General features: G+C 40.2%; 1 protein-coding gene across 5 annotated transcripts in view; it reads right to left on the bottom strand.

The window, feature by feature from the left end:
* Window positions 1–10,746, bottom strand: part of TJP1 (tight junction protein 1) — a 159,085-nt gene extending 148,339 nt beyond the window's left edge. For 3 of the 5 annotated variants that reach the window (XM_052672279.1, XM_052672281.1, XM_052672286.1), the window contains exons 1-2: window positions 10,565–10,674; window positions 1,481–1,613 (exon numbers count right to left, since the gene is read on the bottom strand). In XM_052672279.1, the coding sequence (XP_052528239.1) occupies window positions 1,481–1,613; window positions 10,565–10,659 (228 nt within the window). In that variant the 5' untranslated portion in view covers window positions 10,660–10,674. Of the gene's footprint in view, window positions 1–1,480; window positions 1,614–10,564 lie in introns of all 5 variants that reach the window. The other 2 variants (XM_052672278.1, XM_052672280.1) reach the window with 1 other exon arrangement.
* Between the last annotated feature and the right edge of the window lie 8,062 nt (window positions 10,747–18,808).

The raw sequence follows: 18,808 nt of genomic DNA, 5'->3' as shown, positions 1-18,808 counted from the left end.
ATTATTGTTTCAGCAATCTCATTCCCAAAGAGAATTTTTACCCTTCAGTAAGGTAACCATTACACCAACATCGCTTCTGTGACAACAGTTTGCACAGACTCCAAAACTAACTTTAAATCAGTTACGAGACTTGACTTTGCATCCTAGAAGTAGCTGGACACCACAGAAAACATTCTATCACAAATCCTTGCTACCAGTTTCATTGTTTCCTTACACAGCAAACAAGCTCTTTGTTCCAAAGATAGCTTGACAAGACATCCTAATTAGAAGCAAAGCAGTCCTGAGAAAAAAATATCATTGATGCTATTGGCATCATCTTTAACAAAACAAACAAAGAATGCTCCACAAACTGAGTTTGTTATGTTTTTTAGTTTTAACTGTTTCACGAAATTACATCTGAACATTATAATGATGTTATTTCTATTATCATGTAGTACCAGACAATGCAATTTCTATTGATCTATACGTTATCATAAAGACAGCACATATTTCCTAATTACATCTTTTGTTCTCACATTTAACAGTGGGTTTATAACTCAACATATTCTTAACCATTATGTTAGTATTTGATAGCTGTATCATATTAGTTTGTCAGAGTAATGTAATTTGTTTTGATCAAATTTCCACCAGTCCTTCCAGAGGTGCAGCTTATACTGCTTTTGCAGTAAAGGACTTCTGAAAACATACCATGGCTTTTTAGAAATAATTCTAACCTTTTCTGACCAGTATAAATGGTGGGAAATCTATCCCCACACTCCATTTCCATTCACATATTCTTTTCAATGTAAACACTTCCTTAATTAAAAGTTGTACATGTCTCTATTGCATATTTTTTCTCTGAATTCTATTAAATCTCTAAAGTACAAGCTATACTAGTTCCTCAAAACCATTATAAATTTTCTTAAACCATAGAACAAATGTAAGTAACTGTAATCAGAGAAGCAAACAAGTATACACCAATACTACTTAAGTAAAGTATCTATCAGATATATTAACTTTAAGTACTCTAAGAACACACACAATTTATATGCATTGATTTTTCTCCAGTACTCTACTACAGCTGCATATAATAAAAATGCTTCTGAAGATTGCCTAAAAATACATATATTTTAATGTGGATACAACTTCCACATTCTAAGTCTGAAAATAGATGTTGAAAACATAATTCATTTTTCATATTTACTCAATTTCCAGTTAATTCGTGCATCTCTTTATGCATGAGGCAATATCAAAATCTGAAATCAAGATACAGAACTAACGTCTACTCAAGAACGAAAATGTAGGTATGTATCAATAATGATGTAAGCAATACAATTTTTGTTACATTTGCCAGCATGGAACCCTAACTCTTAACATTATTAAGAACAGCACCTTTTCCAATTCTAACAATGACATAAACCAAATGCAAGAGGAATGACTCCTTTATTAGCAAGATTCTCGTAACTTCAGATGGAATGAATGTAAAAGATAAGGTACTTACAGTGAATTCACAGAAATCAATGCTATCGAGGCTTTTGCTTCTGTGTATTCTCCCTTTTATTCTTCTTAAAGAAGGTTTTCCCTGACTTACACTACAGGTAGCACCATTGGGATTTTCGGAAGATGGAGTTACCCTGCCAAACAGAAAGAGATCCATATCAGACAAAGAATAGATTGCTTTATTTTATATCGCACTGTTAATATACAAGTAAAAAATGAGCAAGGGTGATATCACAGGGTTCTCAATCCAACCTTTGGTATTCCAACAGGCAGTACCAAAATAAGACAACAAAAGATACTGGAATGTAGCTCCCACTAAATCCACCACTGCTTGCAGATTGAGTCTTCTGTACATTTTCTGCATGGATGTAAGAAACGTCAGAAAAAATGCAAAGAAACATATTTAACTTTTGAAAAACTAAAAGGGATATTTTCCACTCTTAGTTCAAGGTAAAAATTGTGTCCTGTGATACATGTTGCTGTCTGTTGGTTAAATCAAAGGCAGCCTGGCAGAATTCGGCTTTTGACCTTTTCCAGTTTAAGCACTAATGGCACTTCAGCTCTTCTATCAAAGAATAAGGGTGAGAAATAACAAAATGGAAAGGACCTATTACAGCTGCAGAGGTAATTAAAACTATAGTTTTCAAGGCTGTTCATCACCTTGGTCATCTAAATAAAGTTCTAAGAGGAGCTTGCAATTGAAGTATTTTGAGTAAGCTCCTTATATTTGAAAATTGTTGAAAGTTGTTAATGAGTAAATGTAAATGGGGTTAACAATTAACTAAATATAAGTTTCAAAAGGTCAATATTTTAAATGCAAAATAGTCTGTAGTCAGTCTGACACCACATTAGGAAAACGAGTGCTGTGTTTCAGCAAATCCGTGCACCTAAAAAGCAAAATCTTCTTTTGCAGGTTTACATTTCTTCTTTTTCTCAGCTGCAGGCATAAGAGGCCACTGAAACATGCGTGCACACATATATCCATACACATCTTTTTTGCATTGCCCAAGGCTGCGGACAACAACAGTTCAATGATTTTCCCTGTAACCACTAAGATTCCTATATATTTGTGGGTTTCTCTTTTTAAACTTGGAATTCATGGCTTCGGTATGTACATAAATGCTTTTACAAATGAAGAGGACAGCTGTGTGCCTTTACAGGTACGCATTACCACAAAGAGAGGTTGCACAGAGTGGGCCATGCTAACACTTGAAATACAAAATTCCAAGTACAAAATACCCAGGCTGAATATACTTGTTTGGTGGGGGAACCATGGGGCCTACACTGCTTCACAACTGGAATAAAACATCCCTATTCACATTTGTAAGAGGCTGGAGAGACAAAAGTCACAGGAATAAAATGTGCAAATTAAAAAAAGAAAGAGATTTTATAATTTCTCATTCAGTTTCCAAACACTTTCATTTTTGATGAATTGCTGTAATTTCCAAATTAATATTTTTCCCCTTGGGTTAATTTACTCCTGAACTTTCAACTGCAAGGAAAGAAAATTTTCTGAATCGTTACATAACTAATATTCAGAAATGCATAAACCTCCTGCTCAGACAACACCAGATTTTTTTGATGAAATTATTTATGGGGCAAGTTCTGAGAAAGATGCCAGGCTGCTATTGCAATGGAATTGTACACAGAAACCAAATCAACACCAGAGATTTTCCTGCTGAAATGTCTGAAAGAATCATAAAAACAAACTCCCAAAGCAAGACAGCTGCTCTGTCACAACTCCTGCTCACAGACAAGAAGTGACATTTACACTGATCATACATTTTGACTGTATGAATCTCTTTTGGACACGTTACAGAGCTCTCCAAACAGTTCTGATAAAGTTAGTCCAAATGTGCTTAATCCACCCGCACGCTGACCATGGAGCCCACAAAGAGATCCACAGCTTTCACTACAGGTAGGTCTGGATTTATTCTCCCTCCAAGAAAATTTGTGAGGGTTGCCTATTTCACTACTTGTCACCTGGGTCATTAAGTTCTCACCTTTACCTCCATTCAATTAAATGCTCAATAACTTAATAATAACATTCTTCCTTGCATTTAATAGAAATATTTTTGAACAACCATAAGCTGCACTGGGCTTTTCTTAATTTTCTATTTCAAACCACTCAGTCTGGGGCCTTTAGATGTATATTTATTTAAATTCTAAGTCTTTTAATGTTTTCTCATACTAAGAAGCCTTAAAAATATATAATAAAATAAAGTGAAATAAAGCCTGTAAAAATAACAAGCTAATCAAAGTCACACAGTTTTCACAAAGAACTGAACTAATGATGCATTTTGAAAGCCCTTCTACTCATGAGATCCATTCTTTAAAGGCACTTGAAAAAAATGAAAGAGAGGAGCAGAACTTGCTGCCCCAGGAATTCACCCATCGTTTCATTCTGATGGAGAACCAATGACAGTGAATATTTACTAGCTTCCATAGTTCCAAATCCTGCTTTAAAAACCACATTTAACTTTCAAAGTATAATTTTATGGGAAGGAATATCATGATATCAAAGACTCACTTTTTTTATAACATTATTAACTTCAACGTGTCTTTACAAGTAAATAAAGCAATACTTAACCAACTGAAGAAAAATCAAATCAGTATCACCAATAGAAATATTGAAGCTTACTGTTGTAAGATATCCACAGGTACAGAGCAGTGTGTTTTTGACTTTATGGTTGATGGGGAAACTTCGGGGCAAGAGTAAAGAAATGAAATGCCAGCCCCTCCAGTGCCTCTGCTACTACTCTAGCTTTAGCAAAGGGGTGCGAAAAAGCCTGAGACAGAACTGGATCTATGACACCCACCCTCTTGGAACACAGGAAGCAGCAATAAAACCCTCAAGAATTCCAGTAACATTGGTGCAGTACAGCAATAGCAACTGATTCAGGCATTAGGAAATTCCACAAGGAATAAGACTCCAAAATGAAGACTATGAGGTTGCAAGATAAATGGGAATATTGGTTTCAGTGTGTCCAAACTCACAAGACAAGCCTCAAAGTGTTTGAGTTTGAGTTGAAATTCATTTTTGCATAGAACTGAAAGACAGATTTTTAAATTCTTTTTACTTTCCTATCTTGCTTTCTGTCCCCATCATTTCCACTGTAACTTGAGAAATAGAGCTGTTTGTTTGTTTGTTTGTTTTTTAAATGAGCACTGAAACTGTCATGTAATACGATGGTTCTGGCATCTGAACCTCAAGGTAAAAAAAAATTAATATATTAATGAAAGTTGCTACACTTCATTACATCTTTCCTTCGTATTTCATTTGTGTGATTTAATTAATAGAAAATTGCTGAGAGAGTTGCTAAATCACTGGCTGTAGTACAGGGGTATAGAGGAATTATCACCAGTTAAGGCAGGAAGATTTCCCCTGTTAAGGTGTCTGCAACTCATCAACCACTTCATGCAAGCACTCTTGATTCAAAGCTTAAGAACGAGATCTTGAGAGAAGCCTAGACACTTAAAAAGCTGACTCCAGAGCTCTGAAAGGAGTGGATGATTCCAGATGCCTTGTTGGAAAAGCACTGGTTTTGTTTATCAAAGAATGTGCTCAGTATTCTGTGGAAACATAACAGCTTTCTAACGTGGCTCATCCAGGATTCCCAAATCAAGGCACACCAATTCTGGAAATGTTATTCGGTAAGATGGAATGACTTTGTAAATCCCACCTTGAGCCAGAGACTCCGGTTTATTCTCCACAGTTCTTACAACAGTTACATTGACCTTGCTGGTTCCTGATCAGACATCAGATTACATAACTGTGAATGAATTATTTCTCAAGTTGGAAAAATAAGCAAAAACATGAAGACACTTCTAGTGTCTGTGCTCCACTGATGAATGCATTAGTCTAGCAAAATACTAGTCAACATTTACATCAAAGTGCACTGCCAACATCAAGGACTAATCCTTCAATGCACACTATAATATAATTAGATGTAATCTATGTAACATACCTCAGTTACTAAAAATTATACTTACAGATATTTACTTACTATACTTACTACTTTACTTGCAGAAAACTACTATTTATAACAAGCTTCAATATTCCCTAACATTTTTTTAAAGTTCTATCTTGGTTGAAATAGCTAAACTAATGTCATGTTAATTTTCTGGAGTGCAGTTAGACTCAAGAGACTTTAAAGCTCATTATTTAGTGATTTAGAGTTCTGAACAATTTTATAGAGCAGTATCCAAATAATTGAATAATTTGTGGACTGAAACCATTTCTGTATTTGTTTTCTGAATATAATATAGAGAGAACAAATCTTTGGCAAATACATATCCTCAACAAGACAGTGTCATAATTAATCACTATGACTCTCATATCCTGCAAGTTTTCTACCATCTTATTAAAAAGTGCTGAGGTGTCTGTAGCAAATGGTTACTGCAGGTGGCCATGCAAGTCTGAAACTTCTATCTCTAGTAGTTTCACAGATTTCTACTGAGAAATGTGTGAATTGTCTGTAATTGTGTCCGATGAGAAGACAGGCATCCCCACTATGACAGAGATGTCCGCTGGGTGCAGCTGAATGTGGCCAGTATGCCTTCTGGCTGCAACAAACAGTGGAAAGGCTGAAACTCAATCCCACTTGCCTGGAAGACCTAAAATTTATAGTCATTCAGTGTTAGTTTTTGATTAAAAAAAAAAAAAAGCCTAATATGAAACAATTACTGGTAACCCTGAGCTGTCCCCAACTGTGAAAAATGTTTGTACATCTCTGCAAATATCTTCAATACTAAGCAGAGCTTCCCACCTTCATCAGAAAAAAAAAAAAAAAAAAAAAAAAATTGATTTGCATCACCAACAAATCTTTACAGTGGGCTAAAATGAGACTACTATTCCCATTTCAAACAAGTATTAACAGAAGCAATAATGGATAACATCCATTCTGGTGATCTGCATTTTTCCACATACTTCTGCAGCCACATCCAAGAGGCTGAATCTTTAATGCTTTATTTCTCTTATACATTTTCTATTATTTGCTTTTTCTAGCTATGTTTCTACATGGAACATAAACTAACAGTGACACTTTTCTCCCTGGGGATGGCCCTAATGATAAAACAGGCATCCTTCGCTACGAGCCTGAACTTTCACATCCGACCCCAGTCTGAACACAAACACTCAACCAAGCGTTCGGATCAATGCTTAATGCCGACAGTGATTGCAGGCAAGTTTACTCACATGCTTAAAAATAAATCTGCCCATGCACATCTTACAAGCAGCAGCTATCATTAACATCCAGGCTGCCAAATCACACACTCACTTAGCAATAGCACCAATTAGACCCTGTCAAAATGCAAATTCTGTACAACACTGCTTCTGCAGACTTCTCTGTAACCTAAGGATTACTTCAGGCAACTACCCATCACTCTAAAAAGACACAGAAATATCACCATGGATAGCCCCAGCCATTTCCATAACATTCTTAGTAACAAAAACACATCAATAACTGAGCTTTTCGCCTTTTCGTGACTGCACACTCGTTTGCACCATGGGGAGCCAGAGGGAGCAGACCCAAGCAGAGGAAGCCTTCCAAGGTAGAGGTAAATGCTTGAAGACACACGAGAATATCAGTGAGGATTATTAGAGCTGCTAGAAAATATTCTGGGTTTTTGTTTTTTTCCTTTTTGGCTTGCTCCTTCTTCCTTTGGAAGAGAAACATTATTGTCAGTGTGGTAAGAAATTACTGTGCATTTGTATTGTTCCCCTTAAATACATTATTTATTGTTTCCTATTCCAAAAGCATTCCAGTTGTAGATATTGGTATTTCTGTAAATACTGATGTCAGTTTAGTGTTTAATGGCATCCCCAGGTCAGCAGTTAGTTTTTCTTGAGTATACTAGCTAAGGTGCTGACCAATGCTGCTCTCACCCATAAAAATAATAATAAAAGCTATCACAGCTGTTGACCAATGAAGTTCTGGATTGTCTTATCATGGTGAAAGAAAGTGGCATACAGTTTTCAAGGTGCAAACCAGCATATCCCCAATTTTTATTCTGCCTTCTCTAATAACTGCTCTAGCGAAATCTCAGTGCCAGAATAAAGGTTTTACAATTTGAAATAACCTATTTCACAATAGAAATGAGAAATTCAGAAGGAAATAATAATTATGCAGCTCTTGTAATCGTTTTAAACATAAGGCATCGCGTAAAACCCTACTCTAGGAGAAATAAAGTTAGTACTCCAAAAAAGTATTATCATACAGGCTCAGAAAAGAAAATCTGTCCAGGAAGAAGCTCATCACAGCCTGCAAACTTCTCATATTGCCTGAGCTGGAAGGAGGATCCTGCTCTGAATGAAGACAGCTTATTGACTTGTTAGACTCTGCTAACTGGCACCATTATGACAGCACTTTTTTGCATCCAGATACAGCAAGACTGTACTCATCTCATCCTACTCATCTCATTTGGTTCCTAGGTATTAAATTACAGTGCCTCACAAACACAGGTCTGAATCAGCAGCTCTAGACTCCAGCAACTTCCTTCATCACTAGGTCCAACACGTTACTGCCTCCGACAAACCTCACCATAAAATGACCGAGCTCCACATTAAGTGCAGTCAAATTTCCATCTACACCACTTCCCACAGCAAGCCTGCAGCATCTGTTTCGGACCGTTTTCTGGTTTGCACTCAGAGAGTTTACACCAATTTATTGTTAACTCATCATGAGACATGGGTATCCACCTTTTTTTTGTTTTGTTTTCATTCCTAACTCTGCTTTTGTACATCAGGAACAGAACTTGTATTCTGGGGAAGAAAATAGAAGGAAATTGGAGTGACAGATGCTCCATAAAGAAATAAACCATTGCTGTTACCTTTTTCATTTTCATTCAGTAGGATTCAGGTGGATTATCTCAACCAACAAAAAGATGAGTATTTTAACCCTTTTTTATTAAGTTATGCCTTTCGCTTCCACTTTCAGTATGTACCAACATATCAAAGAATTTATGAATCTGACTGGTTAAACAAAAGGCTTTTTTTTGTTGCTGTTATCTTTTAGCTAAACAAAAACAAATGGAAATCAGCATCCGTTGATTACAAAATTGCTCGATTATACATTTTGCTTATGCTTCTTGGAGATCCTCAAGTACTGGAATGCACTTTCGCTTTCTGCGTTGGAAATACACTCTAATATCACACTGATTTGAGTAATACGGTATCTATTCTCATCTCTAATATTCACTTTTTCTTAACGGATTATTTGACACAGACTAAGTTAAAAAAAAAACCAAACTAAATGATAAAGTATCCTTAAGCGTTTCTCTAAATGCATCAGAGAATGGTAGTTCTTACATGAGCATAAATTCTCATAATGCTTAATGCTATTAAAGTTCTCAAAGAAAAAGTGACTACATAATATCATGTCACCTATTAACAACAACATCCTAGAGATAGGCTTCCAAACCTTAAATAATCCATAGATATCCCTAAAATTAAAAAAAAAAAAATATCTTATTTCTCCCTAACACTCTTAGCTAACTAAATCTCCACGAAGCCTATTATTGCAGTAGTACTGAGGCAAGTTACAAACGTTATGAAATGCACTGCTCTTAGCACACAGCAGTGGGGATCCACTCCATTGTTTTGATTCTGTGCTCAAAAAGCACAGAATTTTGCCAGAAAACCAGGTGATACAGAGCTGATCTAACTCCAGCTGCAGACATCACCTCAAGGAGTGAAGAGGACCTTTCAGACTTCTAAAGTACATGTAAATAGCCTCACTTTAATGTGTCGTAAAACAAAATGTTTCCAAGAAGACACAGGAAACAAGAACAAGTGCTAGTGCTGTATGACAAATAATTGGACTGTCAAAAGAAGTAATATATCAATGGATGTGCTGCTGCACACAGGCAAGAAAAGCACTGGAGGAGAACAGAACAGGTATGGTGGTAGCACTTTATGTAACTTACATAATCAAAATCAAACCACTGAATATACTATAAAACCTTTTGATTTGATTAAATGTAATAAACTTATTTGCACGAGAACATATTTTTGTGTAAGACTACATTTGATCTTGCGCATTACAGTGAATAGAGATGGATTTGCAATCTGCTTTATAGCAAGATTCGGAACTAATGACAGAGCTTATTAGCTTTACATTGCTCCTGCAAGGGATACACTTCCTTGATACTGAGAATGCTAACTGGCAATATGGGGCATGGGAGGGGAAGGGAAAAGCACACCGTAGAATTCAGGTAATCCTGTATTTGTCGGGGCTGCTGACATGCCAACAGCCCTGTCCCTGCAGAGTGCGTCCCTCTAAGCAGCATGACCTACCATGCCTTCTATGGCACTTCCCCTCACCATGAGCTTTTAAGCACAGTGAAAGAAAGCACAGGGCCATCTCCACCGGAACCACTTTATCTTTTCGAGGAAAAGCATTCTCAGCGTGCGTTTGTTCTGGGCAGCTCCTTCACAAAAAGCCCGAGCTCACGGACCTCACAGCTCGTCCTGCCGGCACATCCCGGTGCCTCCTCGCAGCCGGCAGCGGCCTGCTCCCGTCAGCGAGTGCCGGGCAGCACGGTGCCATATGCTTGCCGCTGTCCTACTCACCCACATTACACAATTTCACTTTAATACATTTTTCATAACGTATTGTTGATTCAGCCAGAAAAATCGGTTCAGCACACCCATCGGCGAGAGCGCTAACACCGACAACGAGTCGAGGGAAAGTCCATTTCAGCATCTCAACCGCACGCCGCCGCACCGAGGCCCGCGCCGCCGCCCGGCCCACCTGCCCGGAGGGAGGCTCGGCCCGCAGGGAGGCTCGGCCCGGCGGGCTCGGGCTCGTTGCCGCCCGTGGGAGCGCCCCGCACGCCGGGCTCAGCGCCTCCCCGGCCGCGCCAGCGCCCCGCGGGATGCCGAGCTCGGGCCGCCGGGTCGCCGAGGCGCGGACAGCTCCCTCGGGGCGCTCCGAGCCCGCGGCCCCCGCCCGCGCCGGGAACGTCCCGCCCGGAGGCGCGCGCGGCAGCCCCGGGCCCGCGGCGGAACCGTACGGCGGAACGCCACCGCCGCCCGCCCGCCCGTCCCGGCCCGGCCGCAGAGCCGCCCGCGGTGCCTACTCACCACAGCTTCCTCTTTAAGGGCATCAGACTGCCCCTGTTGGAGGCGGTCACCCCTATGGCCATCTGCAAGACAGTCAGGTATTTCTGATACTTCATTTTGCCGTCGCCCCCCCTGTCCCTGCCGCGTCCCCGCCGCCGCCACCGACAGAGTCTCTCCAGCCGCTGCATGCAATCATCAAATTTTTATTTCCAGGCATCTGCCGTCCCTGCGTCGCTCCTTCCCCTCCTCCTCCTCCTCCTCCTCCTCCTCCTTCTCCTCCTCCTCCTCCTGCCGCGCTCCCTCGCTCTCTGCCCCCCCGGCTCGCGCTCTCCTCCTCCTGCCGCACTCCCGCTATCTCTGCCCCCCGCTGACGCTCTCCTCCTCCTCCTCCTCCGCCTCCCGCCGCGCTCCCGCCATCCGCGCTCCAGCTGACGCTCCTCCGCCTCCCGCCGCGCTCTGCCCTCCCCCCGGCCCGCGCTCTTCTCCTCCTCCTCCTCAGCCGCACTGCCCGCCCGCAGCCCCCCGCTCGCACCTGCCGCTCCCCCTCTCCCTCGCCGCCGCCGCCCCGAGGCCGCAGGCCGCTCGCCCCATCCTCACCTGCGCCGCCTCTCGCTAGGCCCAACCCCCCCCTCCCCGCTCGGTCCCCTCTCGGGCCGTTACCCCCCGTGTCCCCACCGGCCCGGCGGGCCTCCTTCCCGACCATCCCCTCCCCGTCTCTCCCGCTGCCCGGTTCCGCTACCTGGGCTCTCCCCCCCGCCCATGTGGCGCAGTTGCGGCGCTGCCCTCCCGCCATCAGCGGGGCGCCATGCCGCAGCCCGGCCCTGATCTCCTTAGCGCCCCGTGCCGTCCCGATCTGTCCGTCCTGATCTGTCCCTCCCGCCCTGCGCGGACGCTCGTGGCCGTCGGTCGCCGAGCGGCGGGGGGGAAACTCCGCGCTACCCGCCTGGGCGGCGCTGCGGAGGCGGCGAGGGGAAGGTGAGGTGAGGGCGAGCGGCAGGGGCTGAGGTGCGGCGAGGGGAAAGTGCGAAGGTGAGGGTGGGAGAGCGAAGGTGACCGGAGGATGGAGGTGAGGTGAGGGCGAAGGTGAGGCGAGGCTCTAGGTGGAGTCGAGGTGAGGATGAAGGTGCGGTGAGGTGATGGTGAACGTGAAGGTGAGGATGAAGCTGGGTGTGAAGGCTGAGGTGAGGATGGAGGTGAGGAGGTGAAAGTGGAGATGAAGGTGAGGTGAGGCACGCTGGCGTGGCAGGGCAGCGCTTCCAACCAGGCCTCCTTCAGCATGAGACGCAGCGTGAGGTGGTGGGAGAGCAGCTCCCCAAAGCAGCACTCACCTCTGCAAGACCCGAAACTGATGGGGATGTGAAGACACCTAAAAAAGACTAGTGAGACCACAAGGAAAGAGAGCACAGCCCCACACACCTTTTTTTTTCTCCCCACCCAACAAGAGCATAAGCATGTGAGAAAATTAGACAGTGAATCTAAAAGTATCAAAGTTTTGTAGAGGAATGTGCACCTCAGAATTATTCAGCAACAGTAACTGAAAACATAACTGTGTGGTAGCCCTACATGTGACCAATATCATTACAACTTCAATTTGGTTTGTGCCCTCTTCAAGTTCTGCACTGAGAGCTGTAGAAGTCCAGCTCTTGATGAGTGCTTTTGGAATTCATTGTAAACATCAGAGAGACCCATCTCTGAGCAGACATCCCTGAGATGAAGGGCAGCACGGGGCTGTTAATAAACAGCACTTTGAAATACGGCTAGAGATTGCTGGTGGCTGTGCCCTGGCAGGAAGCTCCAAATTATCCTTAATTCACATCTGAAAACTTGTCAATCTCAAGTAACGTGGTAAATCCACTGAAATGGCTCTATTTTTTTTCTAAGATATTCTGTAGAAGGTGTTCTGATACATATGTTGAGAGAGAGTTGTTGAGTGGTTTAATGCAGAAAGTTTTTTTCCCTCGTCCAAAATGCCAGACCAGGGGAAGCTTAAGGTCCCCTGATATCATCTGGGATGTTTTGGCCATTCCAGTATTCCTAAATTATGTAGATATTTTGCAGAATACAAATCCAAGAGCAAATCCATGCTGAAGTGACAACTTTTCGTTAAGATGCTGTAAAATGTAAGGGCTGCTCCAAAAGTAATGCCTCCTACTTTATGATGCTGGCCCACAATGTCAGAGTTGGATGTTGGTGCAGGGGATGAACCTTCCCACCAATATTCCATTAAATGTTGTTGCCGTGTGCCAGATGGCAGCAGAGGGGCAGTCTGACAGAATGGTGTCTGACATGGAAGTGCGTATGAAGGAGAAGTCTGGAATCGAATTTCTCCATGAGAAAAAAACATGGCATCCACTGACACTGATCAACTCTTGCTGAAGCTTTATGGAGACCAAACAGTGGATGTGAGCACTGTGGGTCACTTCTGCTGGTACAGGTTTTTGTTCATCACTGGTGAAAGTGCATAGCTAACGGTGGTGTCTATGTTGAAAAAGAGTGCATTCTAGCTAAGAATTTGCTCCATCAAAGAGTGTTCTTGTACTCTTTGTATGTGTTGTACTTTCCATGAAAATAAATAGAAGGCATTATATTTGAAGTGGACTATATATAATATGCACAAATTGTAATACTTGCCTAGAGTAGATGTCCCAGTTGACTCTATCAGTTTGGAAAAAATACTGTAAACAGCACTGTCACTCTGAGGCTAAGACATGAGAATTTTAGTGATTTTTTTGTTCTTTTCTGTGCGTAATATGTGCACTTGGACTGTAGTGTGCTGTAGTACAGAAAGGTAAATATTGCATTGGTAAACATCAGATCTGAATTACAAGCATATCATAAGAAATGTATTACTGTGGTTAATGATGCGGGTGGTTTTGCATTTTCAGCTATAAATGAGATGTGTACAAATTTTGTATCAGAGATGAATTTAAAATTCAGTCACCAGCTCAGCACCCAGCCTGCACGTCTATGCCACACAAGATATCACTGATGGGTTCTTTGTCTTTTGAGAGATGTAACAATAAAAGCAATGAGGGATGGTTAAATTGAAGTGATTAGGAACATTAAAGAGGAGGAATTAATTTTTGTCTTTACATAATGACAATAGTATACTATCTTCTGTATACTATCTTCTGTAGTCAGAACTTCAAAGCAGTTTGAAAACCTATAGAGATCTTTGTTTGCCTTTGTAAAACCAACACATTGTTTTCCCCTGCTGTTCATCCAGTCATTACTTCAATGAAAAAATGCCTCTTGCCTACAGAAGTTATGAGAGCGTGAGTGTGGGCTGGATTTTGCTCTCACCACTGTTAGCAGAATGGTAGCTACAGTATAATTGAAATATTCATTTACACTCGTGCAATCCTCTTAAGAAAATCATTTACACCTTGAAATGCTAGGAAATACTGACTTTAAAAATGATGAGACTGTATTGGTTTTCATATCATATTTCAGTTTTACTGTTGTGCCCGTTATACCTGTCAGTTAGAAGAGATGCATATTATTATTATCTCACAAAGAAATTCTTGAAATATAAACCTAGTCTTAATCTGTTAGTAGTGGTAGAAACATCGTTGCAAAGACCAATCAATTAAGGATATAATGTAATTCTCTAATTTTAATTGCCATTATTTCTGCTTCCCTCATACCCGTTTGTTCTTAGTTCTGCTCCATTATACATCTCTTTCAGAACACTGTTTTTAAAGTATGTGTCCTTTATATAGCTAAAAGAGTAAAACAATCTTGTATTTCTTGCCTTTCAGCTGAAAAACCTGTTTTAAATAGGAGTCAGTCAGCAGCTTCCAGATTAGGGTAAGCACCCAGATATCCCTCTGTTACCTCTGAAGCTATGTGGACCCTTTAGCTGAGCTTAGGCCATAATTTATACAGTAGATAGCCCTGTGCAAGAGCGGGATACACTCTTCTTCACTACAGAATTCTGAAAGCTGCATACGTTTTTTGAACCCAGCATACATTTAAAAACAATTAATGTTCTATTTCATTACTTCAGTTTAACATAGTCAATTCATTATTTCTTTTCAGTACAAGACCAAGCAGAGCTGTAATTGTTTCTTAATTTTATTTGCATGGGAAACTGAACAGCAGATTTTATTTCAGGACAAACTCTGTAATACATCTATTGCTTACAGTCCCCAGTGCCATTGTTTCTTCTGAAGCCTGTCTCTTCTATGACTTCCTAATGCACTTCTTGCCTCCAGAAGAACAAACCACTCGTTCAGAAAGTTATGACACTGGTATGAATGCTACAAGTGAAGAGATGTATAGCTGGCCCAAATTCCACTCACGTTAGTAAGTTTATGCTAGCACAGCGAGTCTTGGAGCAGATAGGTGGCCAGGTGCTGAGGAGGTGGAGATTAATGCCAGCATGCCTGATCTGGTCTTGACCCATGCTTTGGTGTTTGTAGGAAGTGGGCTATTGTCAACAGTAGAAAACAGGCTGCATCTGAGAGCATGCCATTGATGCACTGCACATTGGGAGCTCCTATCAGCTGCAAAGCAGCTAAGAATCATAGAATAATAGAATGGTTTGGGTTGGAAGGGAACTTTAAGATCACCTAGTTCCAAGCCCCTGCTACAGGTAGGGACACCTCCCTTTAAACCAGGTTGCTCACAGTCCCATCCGTAATAATAAGGGAGCTTAACGGTGTCGTAACACCAGTTTCATCCTAAACTACATCAGTCTTTTTTTTTTTTTAATCTTAATATTGTCAGAATAGGAGTTTGCAGGTAGTACAATCTCTTATTTGCATTTTAGAATAGTCTTAACCTTTAACTATATATAGCTTTAGCCTACATAAAAAAGGGACTTTTCATAATATTACGTTGTCCATTCCATCTATTTTTCAATACTGTTGCTACAGCGTAGATGGAATAATTAATATTTTGTTTGTTAGAATGTATCTGTTCTCCTTGCTGATTTGTACTCTAATGATTGATTAAAAAATCTTGAGATATGCATGTCAAATTCTGTTCTCATGTGGTATTTCGTATGATTCGAGAACTTTTTATTACACAACTCCATTGATGAAGTGGCATTGTAACATCCCAGACCGTGATGCTATTATACTTACATTAAAACATGACTTTACTGATCTCCAAATGCACTCCAATTTAATCTAAATCTTTCCCTTTACCAGAAGAGTTCTTTTTCTGCATTACATTTTAGTACTAGTTCTGTTAATTTTCACAGTTGGTCAATTATAATCGTAATATTAATAAAGATTCCCTTTTACTAACAACATTAATGCAGATCCTTCAGGCAAGACAGCTACTGAAACAGATTTTCTTGCCATTTCAATGTAATGTGTAGGCTTCATATGTCCCACTTTCTTTCTGAGACAAAATATGCCTTAGAATCTACAGGTACATCAGATGTAGAGACCTCAGTGCTTATTTTCTTCTTCTGCAAATATCTTCACAGAAATAATGTATTTTACTTAACTTCAGATTGTCAATAATAATAGTTCCTTAGAATATGCTATTAACATTTTAAATGAAGCTTGCAAGCAAGCAGATGTCTCTGTAGTCCAGAACTATTGTATGGACAGTCTTAGTGCCTTTCTTCTGGGTCTGATGTGGAACTCCTTTATACTATTATTATCAAATTTTACAAATAAAAATGCTATTAAAGGCAGCTAGTGCAAAGTGGATCTGTTGCCACCGTCTATTCAGTACTTGTACCTACTTCTTGCAAACTTGTAGTTCTAAGACATTACTTTGAAAAAAAAGAAAAGCACTTTAAGTCAAAATTATCCAAATATCACATCATGCCTGACAAACATGACCCTCTCGCAGGATTAAATAAGCTTAATGTAGAAAAAGATAAGCGTATGCATGAATTCCATTCGTGCTCTCTGATACAGATTATTCATGTAGAAAACTACTGGAGGGAAGAAATCACCAAGCACACAATTTCAAAGTGAGATGCAACAGAAAAAGAAGTGGCATCACTTCCCATAAAAGATTCTAAGAAATGTATTACCATCTGCAACACATCACAACTAAGGTACACAAAGATCTAATTAATTAGCCTTGCTAACTGCATACTGTTGGAGCTGAGGGAGTATGTAATTCTGATGTGAAGTGTGATCGGACTTCGCTATCGTTCTGGAATGTAGAGTTGCTAGTATCTTTCATTTTCAGATTATATGCCCAACAGGAAAGTCTCCAAGCACACAACACTTAAAACAAAAGGGGAAACTATGAGAAGCAGGGAATAATGATGGTTCCTCGAAGTGAGGGTGTGGCATCCTGAAAACAAACAAACAAAAATTGGAGTTGTATTGCTGAATTGTTGAACTGTTGTGGTAGGCATTATAAAGCCTTTGTGAAAAAGTAGAGAAAGAAGACCAATTCATGAGACTGTACTCAATTGCCTGGAAATAATACATCTCTACATTTTCTTTACATTTTAAAATTGGAATAGTGAGTTCAGTGCTTGGTAGCTGTACACTTCAGGATAAATAAATAGAAATGAGAGAGAGTATTACTAAAGTTTCAGGAGCTTCTTGTGCCAGAAAATATATGTGTGCCTCATTTTATAAAGTGATAGTAATTCAGACCCTGATTTAGGTTCATTAATATCTTTGATTAAATCCTAATGGAAATGTTTCCACATCCATGGGACTGTAAAGCCCGAAGGCCAGCTGGATGCTGCATGAATATGTTGAAAATGTTCAGAATGTGAGATGAGGGCTGTTTTATATGTTGAGTTGCATATTTGTACACAGTATGAAACCCATTTTTCACTTCTGGGAAATAAGTCATTGTCACTACAATCTGTATGACTTTTAAACTATACAGATAATCAGATTACCAGTACGTCGAGAATTAATGTAATAGGATTTACTATAATTAGAGTCAAGTATACAGTAATCTACAATGAAAGGAACACAAAACTATTAGAGAAGATCATTAGAGGGATATTGTTGATGCTAATAGTTTAACTTTCTAAAAACATGCTGTCTGATTTTAAGCGGAACTTTGCTCAATCAACTCTACCCTTAAGTAATTAGTAATAGTTGAGTATTGCTCTTGTCAGGCACAGGAGGAGTGGAACTAAATGAAAACATGAAACTGGGTGACTGCAAGCTACTTGTTTCATTGTCCATCCTGAATAAAAAACAAAGTGGCAACAAGAAAAAAAGAGCATAAATAATAAACAGGTGATAAACAAGGCTTTTAAAACATAGATGAAATAGTCCCGTTTTAAATTATGGTTTTAAGCCCATGAGAGCTCAATATTTGTTGGTATCAATATATGCCAAATGTTCCTGTTATTTCTAAGTAAGGAAACATCCATGAAGTTTTGGTACAGCTTGCAGATCTGGCTCCCAAGTGACTATACTGTTGTTATATACCAATCTGTTGTAACATCCTGATGGATCGTAAAACTTAGGATAATAAACTCAGCAGGTGGGAATTAAGAAATGAAAAGCTACTGAAAGATAAGCCTACTAACTAAAGCTTGATGCTGCGGGGAACCTTTTTATGACTGTTTGGGGTGACGTGATTAAAGGATGACCACAAAAAGTTCAAGGATTTCTTCCTAAGATTCAATCTAGCATCCTAAGAGGCATCTAGCAGACAGATGGACAGGCCTTGAGCAGGTGGAGGTTGATGCCAGTATGTGTGAGTTGATCTTGGCACATGCCTTGGTGTTTGTAGGTGGGAGTAGGCTGTTGTCAATGGGAAGAGACGACTGGCTGCCACTGGAGCTTCCAGGTGTACACTGGAAGCTCCCATCAGCTGCAGAGCTAAGAATGAGGGAGTGCAATAGCTTAGTGTCATGGTATTCTATCCTATGAGGGACAGTGGGTTAGATTCAAGTTCCAGTAGTGAGTTACAGTGTGTATCTTCAAAATTTTGAGAAATCCAATCCAATTTTGAAGAGCAAAAGTTATTCATGCTGTTAAGAGTTTGTAAGATTAGATATTTTAGTTGCTGCATTTTTAGTTTTAAGAAAATAGCAGAGGTAGCATTCCTAACATTCCAGGAAAGTAAAGCTCACCCATATGTGTGAGTGTGTAAATATAAATATCAGCTTAAAGAAACTCCGGAGCCAAAGTTTTAAAAATACTTCAATTTTTGGAAGCCTAATTCAGAGTATGTGTTTTATCTTTGGCTGGGTATCCCACATTCTTGATCACTCTTGAAAGTATTGGCCAAATAAATACAAAATGAATGTACAATGTTTTTTTCAATACAACAATGCAATAAAAGTTTTAAATATGTCATTAAATAATC

Source organism: Tympanuchus pallidicinctus, unplaced genomic scaffold, assembly GCF_026119805.1.
Source record: "Tympanuchus pallidicinctus isolate F22 unplaced genomic scaffold, pur_lepc_1.0 scaffold12, whole genome shotgun sequence".
Lineage (NCBI taxonomy): Eukaryota > Metazoa > Chordata > Aves > Galliformes > Phasianidae > Tympanuchus > Tympanuchus pallidicinctus.
This window is presented reverse-complemented; position numbering and strand designations above follow the sequence as displayed.